Source organism: Petaurus breviceps, unplaced genomic scaffold, assembly GCF_028583685.1.
Source record: "Petaurus breviceps papuanus isolate PSGF00001 unplaced genomic scaffold, PetGlider_PUasm1.0 138, whole genome shotgun sequence".
Taxonomy (NCBI): domain Eukaryota; kingdom Metazoa; phylum Chordata; class Mammalia; order Diprotodontia; family Petauridae; genus Petaurus; species Petaurus breviceps.
The window spans coordinates 30224214-30243234 of record NW_027185694.1 but is presented as its reverse complement, the minus strand read 5'-3'; the positions used below and the strand labels follow the sequence as shown (position 1 = coordinate 30243234).

The 19021-nt window shown below is 41.0% G+C and overlaps 1 protein-coding gene and 1 long non-coding RNA gene across 3 annotated transcripts in view; one reads left to right on the top strand and one right to left on the bottom strand.

The window, feature by feature from the left end:
• Window positions 1-19021, bottom strand: part of MVP (major vault protein) — a 34743-nt gene that overhangs the window by 11010 nt on the left and 4712 nt on the right. For both annotated transcript variants that reach the window (XM_069063372.1, XM_069063374.1), the window contains exons 2-8: window positions 15521-15700; window positions 14941-15139; window positions 3270-3393; window positions 2293-2424; window positions 1624-1718; window positions 653-889; window positions 275-559 (exon numbers count right to left, since the gene is read on the bottom strand). In XM_069063372.1, coding sequence (XP_068919473.1) covers window positions 275-559; window positions 653-889; window positions 1624-1718; window positions 2293-2424; window positions 3270-3393; window positions 14941-15139; window positions 15521-15700 — 1252 coding nt within the window. The remainder of the gene's footprint in view (window positions 1-274; window positions 560-652; window positions 890-1623; window positions 1719-2292; window positions 2425-3269; window positions 3394-14940; window positions 15140-15520; window positions 15701-19021) is intronic.
• Window positions 14895-17800, top strand: LOC138142410 (uncharacterized). The gene is made up of 3 exons (XR_011163424.1): window positions 14895-15000; window positions 15492-15606; window positions 17532-17800. It is a non-coding gene; the product is annotated as an uncharacterized lncRNA (long non-coding RNA).

The following is a 19021-nucleotide window of genomic DNA, read 5'->3' as shown; positions in this document are numbered from 1 at the left end:
TCAGGAAGATCTTTGTTCAAATCTAGCCTCAGATACCTATCGGTTCTGTGACATGAGTAAGGGATTTAACCTCTTTCTGCCTCAGTTTCCTCATCTGTAAAACTGAGATGACAACAGCACCCTCCTCACAGGGCTGTTGTCAGGACCAAACCAGACAGCATATGTAAAGAGATTTAGGAACATTAAAGGGCTCTATAAGTTCTAGGTATTAGTACTATTTTTCAACTGCAGATCTGGGTTTGGAAGTGAGTCCTACCCTGGGTTCCAGGCTCACCTTGCCAGTCTTGACATCTCTCACATAGATGCCCTCATTCTCATCCAGAGGGATGGCCTGTCGCTGCTCCATGACTTCTACTTTGGCTGGGGGGACATATTCCAGGGGTCCCCTAATCAGCCAGCGGTCTCCAGCCCGCCTCTGCTCACCGCTCTCCCCATCATCTCCTTCCTCCAGGGGCTGTAGGGCCCTCAGGAGCAGCCCTTCATCTTCTGACAGCACAAATACCTCCTGGATCCCTTGTTCTAAACTCTCTCCAGGGTGAAGGAAGAAAGATTTCTCCCCCTGTCAGGAAAAGACACAGAGCCAGGGAATGAACAACTTTTCCTAAACTGTTCATACCTTCTGCACATACCCCAACCTGGCTGTCCCCTTCACCTTCACCACGCGCTTGTGTCCCAGCTGGTTCTTGCCATCAAGTCCCACTGGGTCCAGGATCACACAGTAGTTCCGTGGACCCAGGGTAGTGATGTTCACAATTCCCAGAACCTCTTCATAAACATCAGGCACGTGGGCTTCTGTGTCTGCCTGGGTGACCAGCCACTCTTCTCCTGTATGGCGGAGCTGGCCTCTCACATCCCGGAAGTTCTGCAGGGCCCGGAGGTGCAGCGCTATCTGTGGAGAAGGGACATGGAAACTAGAAGGACCTTTGGCCTCTTAAAAAGATCAAAAAGGGTGTGATCTCCCACTCAGTGACCAAAACAGTCATATAACAACAGAGCTGCCCTTTACAACAGCTTGGCATGTTAGCCCTGTCCCTTTGATCTTCACAACAATCCTGACCATCAGCTCAACTGGTCCTTTCTTACGCTTCCTGACCCTGAGATGATCTCTGAACCTTTACTCCTGATCATCTCCTCCCTGATCCAAGGGGCTTAGGAATGCTATACTGAAATAAAAAGGTTTTTTTCCACTTATCCTAATTCCAGGGTAACTTCCCAGCATCTGCCACTCAGGTTAGAATGAGGTTAAACTATTCTTGTGCCATGGAGCCCTTTGAAAGCCTGGTAAAGCCCATGGACCCCTTCCTGGAACAGGGTTTTTAAATGCATAAAATAAAATGGATAAGATTACAAAGGAAACCAAGGCTATTGAAATAGTTACCAAAATTAAAAAAAAAATTAGAGACCCTAGGGTTAAGAATTACTGAGCAGGAGATTCTTGAAAAGAGAAAGCTGAACTCCCATCTTTCAGTGAACGTATAATGATCAATACTCATTAACTTCTGTGACACTTCCTTATCTATTCCGAGCACCCCCCCCCACGCCCAACCACACTGCCCATGGTAGTTTTACCCAGTTTCCTTTGGTCTTTGTGGGGTCCTTCCCATTCCCCTAGAGCTTATGTACCTTGTCTGTGAGAACCACAGCATTGACGACGTCCAGAACTTCCTCAAACACGCCTGGGAGGTAAGCCCCCACTGAGCGTACCAGCCATTCTTCCCCTAAGCAAGGAGGGAGAGAGTCATGTTAAAGGTTTAGAAACTTGGCAAAACTCTGAAAAGACCATCTCACTAGGTACTAATCATGAATGCCCCTCCCCATAACAGACAGAGGAGGCAAGAGGACTGAGAGATGCTACCTGTCTCTAGTCTCAAAAACCTGATAGAAAACTAGCTGACAAATTCAATTCCTTATCATTAATTTCTCTTGCCTTTTGACCTCAACAATGTTTTTTTTTTCCTTTTTAAAAGGCTGATCTTGAACCTTGGGAGGAAAAATCCTTTGAAATGGAGACTTCAAAACTATCTATATTTATACATCTTCCAGTTTACTTCAGATACTTTGCCTTTTTTTTTTTTAACCTTTAAACAACTATTTCCCCATTTAGTGCCTTTGCCAAGTTCCTGAGACTTCTTTGAGAGAACTGGGCTCTCAATGTCCATAGTTTCCTCCAACCTTCCTCCTTCCCTTTATAAAGATATTTACCCTTATCCTTGTTCTCCCTACTCCAGATCATTCTTTTCTCTCTGATTCAGCCCCAACTCACCTGCCTCTGGGCCTGCTCTCTCCCCTTACCTGTCACCCTCTGTTTGCCATCCCGGTCCTGACATTCCTTCCGGGCCCGGAGTCGAAGAGCCTGGTTGTGTCGGACCACTGTGGCCTGGATCGTTTCTACCACTTCTACCTCCTTCTGGGGGATGTATGTGCCTAGGAGGTTGGCATGGAAAGTGTGAGGAATGCTTTATCATATTGTTCAGAAAACTTGTCATCATATTGTTTAGATCTAACTTTATGTGACTAGAGATTGTTTGAACCCAGAATGTTGCCCTGACCTCAGTAACTTTCCAGGAAGGCCAGAGGTGGCTATAAGGAATTTTGAGTTCCTCTCAGGTCCTGGATCCTAGAGAAAGTAAACCTTCCAGAGCATGGAGGATAGGGAGCCACACTTTTTTCTGCACACACTCTCTCTCTCTTTCTCTCTTCTACCAAATGACTTAATAAATTTCTTTAACTATTTCAGAATTTGGGGTTTGTTTTCATGACTGACAAAATAAAGGGAAGGGAAGGGGCGGCCAGGTGGCTCAGTGAGTAAGAGCACTGGCTCCAGTGTCAGGATGACTCTTAGGGATCAAATCCGGGCTCACACACTCAGCACCACACCCAGAAATAACTGGCCGTGTAACCTTGAGCAAGTTACTTAACCCCGATTGCTTTAGAAAAAAAAAAATAAAGGAAAGGGAGAGAACAGGGAAGGTCAGGAGAAGCAAGCTGATCAGGGATCCTTTCTACCCTAGCCTGGGTGAAACCTTCAGAATAGGGTCAAGTCCTATATCAGAGGTGGGAACTTGTGGCTTTGAGGCCACATGTGCCCCTCTAGGTCCTCAAGTGCAGCCCTTTGACTGAATCCAAACTTCACAGAACAAATCCCCTTAATAAAAGGATCTGTTCTGTAAAACTTGGACTCAGTCAAAGGGCCACATGTGGCCTCGAAATCGCAGGTTTCCACCCCTGACCTATATAGTCAATGACCATTAGGGAGACAAAAGACTTACCAGGCCCTTCGAAGAGCCATTCATCTCCTGCTATTCTTCTATCCCCATTTTCATCTTCAAAGTCAAGCAAGGCCTTAAGGTGCAGTGCTGTATTGGGCAGGACCACCTGCAGTGGGGTTATATCCTAGCAGAGAAGAAGAGAAATCTATGATCCATCTCTGGGGCCCTAGGAATTAGGGTTCTCAAAGACCTGGAGAGGAAGACCTGAAATTCAAGGTGGGATCCCAGTTTTGTAACTGGATAATCAAGTTCTGCCACATAACAAGAGGGCTGAAAAGGGACCCTTAGCAGCAGCCTTTCTTTCCATTATCTTTAGGTCTGGTTTTCCTGAAACGATCAGTGGAAAATTTTGTGTATTTTGTAAACTGGAGAGTAGGAAACCCTTTTCTAGGCACAAGCAATAAATACTCAAGTCTCACACTATTGTGTAGCATAGTAGACAGATCATTGGACCTCCAATCCTAAAATCAGGGTCTGAGTCCTGGTTCTTCCAATGACTAGTTTTGTACAACCTTGGATATGTTGCTTAATCCCTCTGAACCTCAGCTTCCTCCTCTGTAAAAAGAGGTTAATCAAGACTCTTGGTCTATTTTAAAAGCTGGTTGGTGAAATTATGGGGATCATGGGAGGGAGTGATGGTGCCATTTTAGCATTCAGTCATGGACAGGAACTATCTATCACTATGATAACACACAGGAATACTGACACATGCCCTTTAATCTTACAAGTACACATTTCTTTTTTTTCCCACTTAATAGTATTTTATTTTTTCCAATTATATGTGAAGATAGTTTTTAACATTTACTTTTCTTTTTTGCTTTTTTTGGAGGGCAATTGGGGTTAAGTGACTTGCCCAAGGTCACATGGCTAGTTTTTGTGTCAAGTGTCTGAGCCCGGATTAGCATATACTTTTATAAAATTTTGAGTTCCAAGTTTTTTTGCTCCTCCCTTCTGCCCCTCCCTGCCCCCCAAGACAACAAGCAATCTGATATAGGCTACACATGTATAATCATATTAAACATATTTCCACATTAGTCATGTAAAAGAAGAATCAGAACAAATGAGAAAAACTATGAGACAGAAAAAAACGAGAAAATAGTGTACTTCCATCTGCATTCAGATTGTAGTGCAGTTCTTTCTCTGGATGTGGACAATATTTTCCATCATGAGTCTTTTGGAATTGTCTTAGATCATTACATTGCTGAGAAGAGCTGAGTGTATTAAAGTTGACATCGAATAATGTTGCTGTTACTGTGAACAATGTTCTGATTTTTCTCACTTCACTTAGCATCAGTTCATGTAAGTCTTTCCAGGTTTTTCTGAAATCTGCTTCCTCATCATATTTCAAAGGGTTCAGAGAAAGAATGGGTAGGATCCCACAGCCTGAAATTCTTTTTTGTTTTTTTGCTTTTTGGAGGGGGGAAGGCAGGGCAATTGGGGTAAAGTGACTTGCCCGAGGTCACATGGCTAGTGTTAAGTGTCTGAGGCCGGATTTGAACTCAGGTCCTCCTGACTCCAGGGCTGGTGCTCTATTCTACACCATCTAGCTGCCCTGACAGCCTGAAATTCTTAAGAGTAGGTTAACAAAGGATTGAAGGAAGAGGAGAGAGAAGAAGGCAGGGACCTCTCAAGAATGAATTCTGCTGGTGAATATAAATGATTTGCATGAGTAGGAAAAATGTGTTAATGAGGGGCCAAATGGTTATGTAGAGACATCACTGATAAACTGAATTAGGAAAAGCAAATGAGCAAAGTAACTGAGACAAAATACAAAAATGTATCTTGAATCTGTAAGAATGCCAAGAAGACTAAAGCCTTGGAAGAACTGGGACTTGCAATAAAAAATGACAGCAAAATAGGATTTTAAAAAATAACATGAAAGCAATAAGAATAAAGCACGCAGGAGACCACTCCTCAAGGTAGATATGACAATGATACAGGCTGAAAGAAGGCAGAATTTTTAAATTAATTTTGTTTTTTTCCTCTACCAAGAAGAATGAACTTTGGACTGGGAAAGGTTAAACAAAAATGGTTAACAGGGAATTGAAACAAAAGTCAAGAGATAAAGTGGTAAAATAGATTATGGCTACTCTCAATTATGGTCAAGCCACTTTGCCAGGGTGAACTCTATCTATCCCAGAATCCTGAAAGAACTTGCATATGCAATTAAAAAATTACCAACGGTAGTTAAGTAGAGTCTTGAGGAATAGGAGGAAGCATTATTGGGGACATTCAAATGTTCTAATTTTTAAAAAAAAATGGAAGAAGGCAGATTCTCAAATTTTAAGCTAGTAAGTTTATTTTTGACAATTTTTTTTTGGGGGGGGGAAGGCAGGGCAATTAGAGTTAAGTGATTTACCTGAAGTCACACAGCTAGTAAGTGTGTCAAGTGTCTGAGGCTGGATTTGAACACTAGTCCTCCTGACCCCAGGGCTGGTGCTCTATTCACTGTACCACCTAGCTGCCCCTTGACAAAATTTTTAAAGGGGTGGCTTGTGGATCCTTAGAAAGAAAACCAGTAATTACTATGAGTCAGTATAGGTTCACTAAGAATAAATAATTCTGGATGGTTTCATTTTTTTTAAGTTATTACATTTGGAAAATATCATATTCAAATTTCAGCAGGGCACTAGTAAAAATCTCTCACAATGTTGTTGAGAATAAGACAGACAGATGTGGGAAATAAATTAGCAGTTAGGGAAATTTAGAACTAGCTAAAAGACTAGAAGTAAAAAATAAAATACAGCAATACCAACCTGGAAAGAGCTGTCTAGCAGAAAGCTAACTGTCTATAGGGTGCTATCCTTAGTGTTTGAGAAACACATAGATCCCATGAGGAGGAATGAATGTATCTCATGAAAGAATAGAGATCCATGGATATCAGAACAGGTAGAAGAGTGGGTCAAATTAAGTAGGTTTTTTCTATCCTATTAAATTTAAAGTCCATCACTTTAGTTAAAAAAACAAATAACAAATTTTACAAGTACAAAACTGAGAAGTACGAGTAGAAAAAAACTCTCATGGAAAGGACCTGAGGTTATTAAAGTATTTTACAAGCTCAATATGGGTCAAATGTATTATGTAGCAAGTCAAGTCAACAAGCATTTTATTAAGCACTTATTACATGCCAGCACTGGGCTAAGCACTACGGATACAAAAGGTTGGTTGTTGTCCTTCCTGCTTGAAGAGGGTCAAAAGGACATCACTACGTCAGAGTCAAGGAGTGTCTAACTGTGGTTGATTAGACCAATATAAGCTCTGAAGGCAAAAACAGTCCATATGAACATTTGAAGTGGAGATGTCTCTCAATCTGCACATCTCATGTTTCTTGCGAGTTACTGTGATTCTGCTTTGCTCACTGAGCACAGTCTTCTTCAATTTGGGAATGCCATGCTAGGTAGTCCTTTGCCAGTGTCTCCCATTGATTCCAAAGTTCTTCAAACAGACCTTGAAAGTGTTCTTATATTGTTTCTTCTGAATTCCATGTGAGCACTTGCCTTGTTTGAGTTCTCTGTAAAACAGTCTTTTAGCAAATGGCCATTTGGCATTCAAACAAGGTGGGCAGTCAGCCCTTTGGAGTTGTGCTCTCTGCAGTAAGAGTTTAAATGCTTGGCAGTTCAGTTCAAGAAAGGACATCAGCAAGGTATTGCCAAGTGATCTTCAGAATCTTCCTAAGACAATTCAAATGGAAGCAATTTAGTTTCCTGGCATGGCTCTGGTATGCTGTCCAGGTTTCACAGGCATCCGACAGCGAGGTCAGCACCAGGGCTCTCCTGAACTTTCGTTCAGAGCCTCCCCAACACTGAGCTAGCTCTGGCAATGTGTGCATCAAGCTCATCGTCTATGTGCGTACATCCCCTGAAAGTATACTGCCAAGGTAAGTGAACTTGTCTGCAGCGTCAAAAATGTCTCTATTTGCTGCATGTATGGCTGGTGTGATGCTGGCTGGTAGAGGACTCTGCTTTCTTGGTGTTAACTGTCAGGCCAAAACTAGCAGAAGCAGCAAGGAATCAATCCATACTTTGCTGCATCTCAGCCTCAGAGGCTGCACTGACTGCACTGTGAACAAAACCTGCACACCATACACGCTTGTTGACCAGATTAGTTTTTTTTTTCAAAGCAATTGGGGTTAAGTAACTTGCTCAAGGTTACACGCCAGTTAATTTGTGTGGGTGCCGAGTATCTGAGGTCAGAACCGATCCTGGGTCTCCTGACGCTGGGGCTGGTACTCTTACTCACTGTGCCACCTGGCCACCCCTAAATCTTTATTTTTTTTTTTTGCCTTTTGGAGGGCAATTAGAGTTAAGTAACTTGCCCAAGGTTACACGGCTAGTTTTTTTGAGTGGGTGTTAAGTGTCTGAGGCTGGAACCTGACTCTGGGGCCAGCACTTTACTCACTGCATCACCTCGTCGCCCCTGACCAGATTAGTTTTGACTGCAAAAGCCTACATCAGCTTCACTGCTCTCCCCATCTCTGTGGCCACTTCAAAAAATGTGTATCCACCTTTGACTTTGGGAAACTGGCCTTTATTTGCCGGCAATGTTCCACTCAAGACTGCTTTTTGGATGCAACATCTGCTGAGTTCTCATGCAACAAGAGCTGTTTGTCTTTCAAGTCAACTGGATTTTGTGTTGCACACATTCCATGTACCAACAGAGAATGGAATTGTCTTTGAAAAAGTTTTTGCATTTTTTTTTGTGTTTAGATCTCATGGTAGGATAGTTTAGGGGCCCAAAATGCCCAATCTATAATAAAAGAAACAGAGGTAGAGCTCTGAGCCAATGACCATTCATTAAAGGGACCTACCCTCCCACCCCACCCCATTAATGAAGAGGACCTTGGATCTTCCTCACCATCTGAGACTCCCACTTCTTCCAGGGATTCAGTTTTACAGTGCTTGATACCCAGAAGATACAGATGAGGCAAAGTAAAATACAGAGTCTCTTTAGTTGGTAGGCTTATATATATATATATATATATATATATATATATTTTTTTTTATATATATAATTTTTTTTTTTTTTTTTGCTTTTTGGAGGGCAATTGGGGTTAAGTAACTTGCCCAAGGTTACACGGCTAGTTTTTTTGTGTGGGTGTTAAGTGTCTGAGGCCGGAACTGAACTCGGGTCCTCCTGACTCTGGGGCCAGCGCTTTACTCACTGGGTAGACTTATATCTTGACCTTCTAGGAGAACCTTCAATTCATGCCTACAAATCAATGACCAGTAGAGGATTTCAAAACTGGGCAGAGCTGATAGCCATTCATTGTCCCCCTATTGGCAATACAGAGTTGTAGGCAACTTGAAAACAGGGTCACCCGCTGGTCAGATGCCCATAGGCTTGTTTCTCCAGCAAAGGAATAAGGTGTAGGGACAATCAAAAATAGTTTGGCAACTTTCCATATCAATGAGTCATCTCCACCATACTGGGCTTGGTTACCTACTCAGCATAAAGAAAAGATGGAGGTTCTCCAGTTATCTGCCTATGATTGAGGAAGTAAACTTTATAACAAGCAATTGAACTTAAAATCTTGTAAAGTTTTAGGGCCTATTATAAGAAATAATCTATCTCACTTTATCTAATCCCCAAATAAAAATATATAAATATGTATTAATACTAGTTGATTATACTGGCTAAATGTATATTAATGGATATGTATAATAGAAATAATCACTCCCCCTATGGAATCATATCAAACTGAATAGTGCTGATTGAAAATAAGCTGGGGGTCTAAACAAAACAGGGTCTAAGTTAATCATTTCCCATAGTAAACACCTCCCACATTAAGCAGACCAGGGTTAGGTTAGATGAAGAAGACAATTTTGAGGGCACCTTTTCTAGCCCCTTTCTCATGCCAGGAGGTGAGAGGTGTGGTCCTTCAAAAAGGCTGCTCAGATAGCCAGGGGGTTGCCAAATCCCCCTGCTGCTTCAATCCAGTGAGAAGAAGACCCTATGCCCTAGGCACCCTCTCTGTGCAGGGTGTGACTATACTCTCAGTGTATCCCTGCTTACTGATTCATCACTTGCCTATCACCACAGGACTCTGAGGTAGGTGAAAATAGTAAAATGGTATGTGCAATGTCTTTTGACTTGCATATAGCTGGATTTAAGGGAGGCAAAGTTGTACGAAATTGTCAGTCTTACTCTCTCTTCCAGAGTAACTGAAGTCCAGTGGCAAGCCAAGAGTCAAGATGACTGGTGATGGCCCAAAATGCAGTGGATGCCCTTGGCATCTTCAGTGTCTCACCAAGCTCTAAATGCTCCACAGAACCTTCTCCTGCCACCTTCATGCTCACTAGAACAAACTGTTCTCATCTGATCGTTCTACTTGGGGAAGTCTTCATGTGTCTGGGTTAGACAACCCCCTAAATAACCAAGTAACCATGGGATGTAAGGCCCCTCAGGTACCCTCAACCTGGTTTAGCCCATCTCCTGAAACTGTTTACCAGGGTGTGGCTTCTGCACATAGATGGAAAGCGGCCCTCATACCAGAGGCACTAGTCTTTTCTGAACACCTTTACGCCCCAGGGATACAAATGTAAGCAGAAAGAAATAATTCCTTGCTCTCAAGGAGCTTACGTACTAGTGGAAGACAACACATACTTAACTAAACTAAAAAGGAGAGACTTGGCGAGGGAAAAACAGTCTAGATAGCCAGGAGTGGAGTCCAGTGAGGAATGAAGGCATGGATGGCCTAGGTGCCTTTCTGAAAATGGAGGTGCCTGGAGGAACCAGCCAATCAGAGGGGGCCATGGGACAGAATGAATTTCTAGGGTGGGAAGACTGCTGTGGCATGATGGGCATGATGGGGAAAGTTCAGAGTCAGGAGCGAAGCCTGGACAAGGACGTCTGTGGAGCAGTTGGAAATAGTAACTGTAGCTCAGTAGAGAGACTGGGGCTGGGTGTATAGACCTGGGAGTCCTCTGTATAGGGATGTTGAACCCCATGAGATCATGATATTAGAAAGATAGCATATAGTAAAAATGGGGCCTAGGTCAGAGGCATGGGGAATACACAAGGAAATGACACTAAAGAGATGGGGAAAGAGTGATTGCATAGACAGAAGAACTAGGAAAATATCCAAAAAACTTAATGCTGTCTTAGCCTACTTTAATAGAAATGAACTGTCTATAACTAGGAACTGATAGTCTCCCTGTCATCTGAACTGGTCAGAACACATTTGAAATACTAAGTTCAGTTCTGGGTAACACATTTTAGGACATTCATAAACTGGAAGACATCCGGAGAAGGGCAACCACGATAGTGAAAGTATTGGAGACCATGCCAGATCAGGAGCAGCTGCAAGAACGGGGATGTTTAGCTTCAGGAAAAGAGAGAATAACTATGAAAGATTTAGTTCTTTCTTCTTTTTTTTTTGGGGGGGGGGAGGCAAAGCAATTGGGGTTAAGTGACTTGCCCAAGGTTACACAGCTAGTAAATGTTTCAAGTGTCAGAGGCCGAATTTGAACTCAGGTCCTCCTGACTCCAGGGCTGGTGCTCTATTCACTGAATCACCTAGCTGCCCCTATGAAAGATTTAATTCTGATCAATTCAATGACCAATTACAATCCTAGAGGACTTACAATGAAGCATGGTGGGTACCTCCTGACAGGTGATGATCTTATTACCTGGTGCAGAATGAGACATACAACATTTTAGGACATGGCCAATATGGGAATTGCTTTTGACCATACATATTCATTTTAAGGGATTTTTTTTTTCCAGTGCAGATGATAGGAGGGGAGAATATAAGAGAGATTTGAATGGAGCTACAAAGGAGGGGGGGGGGAAGGGGGGGAGGGAGGGAGAGAGAGAGAGAGAGAGAATCATTGAAGCATTATACATGAAAACACTCATTTTCTGTTCAGAATAAAAATTAAATTAGAAAAAAAAGACTCAGAGGAGGCATGACAAGATACCTTTGATACTTTTAAGAGCTGACATGTAGAAAAGAGATGGGCTTTATTTTATTTAGCTACAGAAGGAAAAATTGGGAACAAAATGGTGAAAGTTATGGGGAGGGAGGTTTTAACACTCAACAGGGTGTCCCAACAGTTTTAGTGCACTCTTAAGCTTCAATTGTTCTAACTGCACTAAGATTTGTGGAACATCCTATAATTAAAAAACAAAAAACAAAACGTTCTGAGTTGAGGAAAAAAAAATGGAATACATTGCCTCAGGGAATAAGGAATTGCCTCGGTAGGAAAAACTTCCAGCAGAGGCTGGTGGACCTTACTGAGTATCTCAGAGGGGAGTTTCCTGCTGCTCTACCCATGATGCTCCCTGTCATCATAAGCCTTTGCAATGGCTGTTCCCCTTCCTCCACCCTCTTGAAGCCTCTGATTTCCTTGTAAATGCAGCCAGTTTCTGTATGAGGTCCTTCCTGGACTCCTGAGCTGGTAATGTCTCCCTACCCCTACACACAGTCATTTTGTATCCGACTATATGGTAGCTATGCTGTCTCCCCAACTGGAATATGACTAAAAAGGGCCTGGATCAGAGGTCCACCAAGGCTCCTGTGAGCCCATGACTGTTTTAGGCAAAGTAGTTCAATCTTGCTTACATTCACCTTAAACTCCCCTCCCCTATACACAGTCTAAACGCCTCCTCCTTTCCCCTCCCCTAGCTTCCATAATTATCCTACTTTCCTCAGGACAAAATAACTCACCCCAAATTACCTCCATTTCTTGAAGGCAGGTACTTCTTTATTTTGGTCTTTATATCCTAGGTACCTAGTACAGGGCCTGGTACACAGTACATGTTTCATAAATGCTTCTGTTTAGATTAAAACAGACGGCTTTGGAGGCCCCGTCTCCTTGGTGACTCAGTCTGTAAGTCTAAGGTAACTTTCCATTCAAGCCTTCTGCCTACTTTATGCACATTATTTTAGGCTTCACCTTATGAATGTGAGTATCTCCCTGAGATATAGTTATGGCAGCAGCAATTAATGGAGAGGGTACGGAACCAGTTAACCAAAACAGTCTAATGTTTTAGAAAAAAAACAAACCAGATTTTTTTCCCCACTCTATGAGGAAGTAATTGTTTCCTGGTCAAATGTGTGTGTGGAGATACACACACACACACACACACACACACACACTATATATGTATATATATATACACACACATACATATAAATAAATATAAATACACACATATATATATTTACACACACACACACACGCACTCTTTCAGTAGGAAATAATTGAAAGTAATATGATGTGAGATGTTTCCTCCTGAGGAAAACAGGATAATTATGGAAGCTACAGGGAGAGAGAAAATACATATTATATGAGAGAGAGGGTCTGGGGTAGAATATAAGGGGTCGGCAATATGTTCAACTCTAGATACATATATATTCTGCTGCTACTCTATCCAGAATACTCATAGGCTTACAGATGCCTAACAAGAGATAAGAGGGACCTTAAACACTATTCTGATCCAAAGCCTTCATTTAAACATGATGAAGTAAGCAAATTAAGAGAGCACAGAATAGTTTATTTGTCAGATTTATGGGTAAGGGAAGAATTTAGGACCAAAGAAGATATAGGAAGCATTACAAAATGTGAAATAAATAATTTTGATTATATAAAATTAAAAAGATTTTGCAAAATGTTTGCAAAACAAAACCAATGCAACCAAAATTATAAGGAAAAAAGAAAACTGGGAAAAATTTTTGCAACAAATATCTCTGATAAACTCCTCATCTCTCAAATACATAGAAAATTGAATGAAATTTATAAAAATACAAGTCACTCCCCAAATGATAAATGGTCAAAAGATATGAATTGGCAGTTTAAAGATAAATAAAAGCTATTTATAGTCATATTAAAAAATGCTCTAAATCACTACTGATTAGAGAAATGAAAATAAAAGAACTCTGAGGCACCACCTCACACCTGTCAGATTGGTTAATATGACAAAAAAGAAAAATGCTGGATGTTGGAGAGGGTGTGGGAAAACTGGGATACCAACGCACTGTTGGTGGAGTTGTGAACTGATTCAACTATTCTGGAGAGCAATTTGGAACTATGCCCAAAGGGTTATAAGACTGTATAACCTTTGATCCACCAATACCACTGCTAGTTGTAGATTCCAAAGACATCCAAAACAAAGGAAAAGGACTTACTTGCACAAAAATATTTATAGCAATTCTTTCTGTGATGGCAAAGAATTGGAAATCAAAGGGATGCCCATCAATAGGGGAATGGCTAAACAAACTGTGGTATATGATTGTAATGGGATCTACTGTGCTATGAGAAATGACAAGCGGATGATTTCGGAAAAACCTAGAAAGACTTATATGAACTGATGCATAGGGAAGTGAACAGAACCATGAGAATGTTGTACACAACACTATTGTTCGATGAGGAACTGTAAATGACTTAGCTATTCTCAGCAATACCATTGTATTGGTATATTGTATTCCATTGTATTGTATATCCAAGACAATCCCAAAGGACTGGGGAAGCATACTATCCACCTCCAGAGAAAGAACTGATATTGATTGAATGTAGACTGAAGCTGCTATTTTTCACTTTCTTTCTTCCTTTTTTTTCCTTTTATTCACGTCTTCTTGTACAAAATGATTGATATGGAAATGTTTTACATAACTGTACATGTATAACATATTGAAGTGCCCACCAGAAATTATACACCAAAGCCCCCTCCCAGTTGCAACCTGCTAGAAGGGGATCCCTACCAGGGTCTCTGGAAACCACCTAATAGGCCATAATAGTGAGGGAACGTTTCACCTGTGTTGCTAGAAACATGTCCCAGATTCAGGTCTGTTTATGTTTGTATCCAAGGCTTTGCTAGGTAATCAAGGCTTCACTAGAAATGGCATTAATGGCATTACACCCACCTTGGAACCATATTTTGTTGATTAGCAACACCTAACTCTATATAAGTGTATCTTACAGAAGACTCAGTGGTGTCTTCCCTATTGGGGAGGCAGTCACCAGCTGGTTAATAAACACTCCTATCAAATTATAATTGGCCTAGCTGTCCTGTTATGTCTCGGTGTCCATTACAATATCTGATTGCTCACCATCTTAGGGACAGGTAAGGGAGAGAGAATTTGGAACTAAAAACTTTAAATAAAAATGTTTAAAAATTAAAAAAAAAAAAACAAAGATGATGAAGTCTAGAGGTGAATGACTTGTCCAATTAACTCAGGTCATGTCAATAGGGAAATCCCACCCAGGGAAGTCTTCCCTTCCTGATGCTATCCCACTTAATTATTTTTAATAATTCTTTAAGTGTGATGTGATCTGTGTCAACAGAAGGGTAAAGTGAAATGTTTAAAAGGACCAACAGAGTGTTGCCATGGCCCCCAAGAAAACTGTCAGAAATCAGTTCCACAGCAACTCAGTGAAATCATTTAGTCATTGGTTACTCATTAACAGGCAAACAGGGGTATTGGCAACTGTAAGCAAAAATATGGAGGTGAGAAAGTATGAATGTGTCAAAAGAATGACAAAGAATCCATAGGGAATGTCAATGAGCAGAAGTCAAGAGGAGGTTAGGGTGGGTAGGGTAGGAAGGAATTCCTTGCTAATTCAACTCTATACAACCTAATTTTAGTGTTAGAAAATGCAATACCCTTCATCCATCTTTCCTTTGTCTTCTAGCCCTTGCAGAGCAAGGACACAGGAGATATTCTGGGTACCTGTTCCAGCTCCTCCCCTGGATACAGTGGGAAGGGATCCTGGGCCAGCCGGATCTCCAGGTCTGCATGCCGAAGTCGCACTTGTCCTGTAGCACCATCAAACAGTACAGAGCCCCCGTTATCTCGGGCTACAGGGTTAGCTACAATGCAGTAATGTCGTGGTGGGACCGTAACCATACGTGCTGGGGCAAAAAGTACCCTGGTGAATAAAGGGAAAGTATGAGGGATTGCAAAGATATTCCTTCCTCCTCTAACTCTTGCCACACAGCTAGACATATCCCTGGGAGGGCAGCCCAGTGCTCTAGCTAGAGGATGAAAAATAAAACATGGGCTCTCAGATGATGAAAGATTAGAATAGGTGAGCAAGGAACACAGTCCTCTAATAGACCAAAACCCTTCTGTCTGATCGTACTAGCTTAGATGAGGTATCACTCCTACCTGGAAATAAGGATGGAGATGAATGACCTAGAGAGAGTTTAACCACACCAACAAGCATTCCTACCCCTCTCCTGCCCAAAACTTTTCTTTTTCTGTATTTCTTTCCTTTTCAGGACTCGGTGGTTCCTGAATTCATACTGACCTTTCATTGTCCTGTCGGATGTAGGTCTTGGGCCCAACCTCCACACGGGATACATTGCTGTTCTGGTCAAGCACATGGATGAAATGGTATGGGGGGATTCGGATGATGGAATCTCCCTTATTTGCCATGGTGACTTCAGAGTCAAGATGGCAGGAATCAGGAGTGGTTACTACAGGATCCCTGGTATGGGGAAAAGAATACAAATGAATGACAGGGAAGGGGCTGCAGGGAGCAGAGGAGAAAAATGAAGGGAGGGAGAGAACCAAGGCTGAAAGAAAAGCTTAAAGAAAAAGGGATTTGAGGCTCCTGAGGAAACTTTGGTTGCTTCCCTTTTTAACACAGACCAGCAAAACAAAAACAAAGAGGCAGCTAGGTAGCACAGTGGATAAAGCACTGTCCCTGGAGTCTGGAGGAACTGAGTTCAAATCCAACCTCAGACATTTACTAGCTTTGTGACCCTGGGCAAGTCACTTAACCCTAACTGCCTCAAAAACAAAACAAATTAAAAAAAAAAAACACAGACTAGGGGTACCCTTCATCATGTTTAAGAGCACCCCCCAATTCCTCCTCACAAAGCAGTATGGTTGTAAGAACTCAAGATTCTTAGCATGAGAAAGAAAAGATTATTATCTTTAAGTATTACAAGGGTCATTATATGGAAAAGGTATGAATTAGACTTCTTTTGTTTGGCTCCAGAGAGAAGAATTAGGGACCATGGGAAGATGTTTCAAGGAAGCAGATTTTAGGGTTTTTTGTTTATTTTGCTTTTTGGAGGGGCAATTGGGATTAAGTGACTTGCCCAAAGTCACACAGCTAGTTAAATGTTAAATGTCTGAGGCCGGATTTGAACTCAGGTCCTACTGACTCCAGGGCTGGTGCTCTACTCACTGTGTCACCTAGCCACCCCGAGATTTTAGTTTAATATAAGTAAAAACTCCTTAACAATTAAGAACTGCCCAAAAAAGGAATGGACTATTGCAGGAGGTATGGAATTCTCCCTCAGAACCATTCCTTCTGTGGAGAACCATTGGCTAGGGATGTTCTTCAGGAAGTTCCTGTTCAGGTATAGGTTGGGCTAGATGACCACTGAGCTAACAGCCCTTAGATCCTAGGCTCTCCCAAGCCTACCCTTAGCAAGTCCCAATTTTAAGCTTTTAAAATAGTAAAACTATGCAAAATCCTTCTCTAATGCCTTATTTCATGGAGGCGACCCTGGTTCCTTGTTCCTTATTGTCAATAAACCTTAAGCTCTGGCAGACCATGCTATACTAGAAGGGCTTCAAATATAGTTTTGGTGACAGATTGAGTACCACAGTAGTTACTATATATAGACAGGCTATCAGCTGGTTGCCCACTAGGTGATAAGATGTTCTGGCAAAGGCAACCTTGAAAGAGAAAACAAACAACGGTCCTCAGTCTTGTGTGACTCCCTCACAGAAAAGGCAACAGAGTGGTAGAAAAGGGGATAGAAGGTGCTAAGAAACACAACTTTTAGACATATAAAGATGAATGCAACAGCAGATACTCTAAATATGGGACTTTTTGTCCAGTGGTCAATGACTTGACATATTTTTGGAAGAAATGACCCATATCAATAGTGATAGTCTCACAAATGAAATCAGAAGACAAAATAATCAAGCCGAATGGGAAGGATGGCTCACATATTCTTCTTGGAAAGACAAAGGAATTAAAAGAGATTGTTTCATTAGGTGCCCAAATACAATGAAAAATAAAAATTTCATGGGATACTTGGTTATGCCATCTTGTGGAAACTCTCACTGAACATAAGCATAAAAGGTCACTTAGAGGGTGGTGACGTCCATTGAGGATGGTGAACTTTAAACCAAGCCAATAGAAAGTTTGATATTTGGCGATTTCATTGTAAAAGTAGGCACAGAGGAGGATAGCAAGAAAAAGATAGGGCTCAGGGATGAAGAAATTAAAAAGGCTAAAGGTTTATATCCTACTCTGAAAACTCAGACCAGTATATTATCATGATGTTCTGTTACAGAGGGGTGCTGGAAGGTGCTGGACATGGCAAATGATTGTCACAAAAATGAAAAGTTCATTATTCCAACAGAACACCGAGTTTCACCTGAATGTCAGCCCACTTTTCTTTGTATAGCCAATTGTAATGTGTCATGACTACCAAGACCCCTTTCTTTCCTTCATGTCAATAAAGAAGGTAATCTCACTGGAGTTACTGAGTTCATGGCAGTGGCTAGTCTAACCCACTTTGTTAACAGCTGTGTCAATGCTAATAAACTGTTTTTGCTTGAAGTTATATACCTCAGCTTACCTTTATTGAATTTACTTACGACAATATCCTGCAACATTGCTAAAACTGTTTCAACTAGTTTTTCAGTTGATTCTCGAGGGTTCTCTAAGTATACCTTCATATCATCTGCAAAAAGTGATGGTTTTATTTTCTCATTGCCTATTTTTATTCCTTCAGTTTCTTTCTCTTGTCTTCTTGCTGTAGCTAGCATTCCTAGTACAATATTGAATAATAATAATAATGATAATGGACATCATTGCTTCATCTCTGATGTTGCTGGGAAGGCTTCAAGTTTATTCCCATTAAAGATAATACTTGTTCTTGATTTTAGGTAGTTGCTACTTATTTTAAGAAAGGCTCCACTGATTCCTAGGATATCTAGTGTTTTTAATGGGTGTTATATTTTGTCAAAGGCTTTTTCTCCATCTATCATGATATGATTTTTATTGTTATTGATATGGTCAATTATGCTGATAGTTTTCCTAATACTGAAACAGCCCTGCATTCCTGGTATGAATCCTACCTGGTCAATAGTGTATGACTGTTGTGATCTATTGCTGTAATCTCCTTGCTAGTGTTTTATTTTAAAATTATACATTAAGGAAATTAGTTTATAGTTTGCTTTCTCTGTTTTTGCTCTCCCTGGTTTAGGTATCAGAATCATATTTGTGTCAATAAAAGTAATTTGGTAGGATGCCTTCTTTACTCAAACAGTTGTTGCTTAAGTGTGGTAGAATTCACTAGTGAATTCATCTGGTCTCTGGAATTTTTTCTTAGGGAGCTCACTGATGGCTTGTTCCATTAGTTTTTTAAAGATAAGGTTATTTAAGTATTCTATTTTCTCTTCTCTTAATATTGGCAGTTCATATTTTTGTAAATATTCATTCATTTCACTTAGACTTTCAGTTTTACTGGCATATAATTGGGTAAAATAACTCCTAATCACTGCTTTAATTTCATCTTCATTAGTGGTACATTCACCCTTTTCATTTTTGATACAAGTAATTTGCTTTTCTTCTTTCATTTTTTAACTCAAATTGACCAAAGGTTTATCATTTTTTTTCTTAGTTTTATTTATTAGTTCAATGGTTTTCTTACTTTCAATTTTATTCCTTGTACCCCATGCAGTAACTGTGACCCTTGGATCTCACATGGTACTTGGCACTTTCTTAGTGCATTTATGATGACAGGCTCTATGTGTGACAGTAAAGTATGATGTTAAG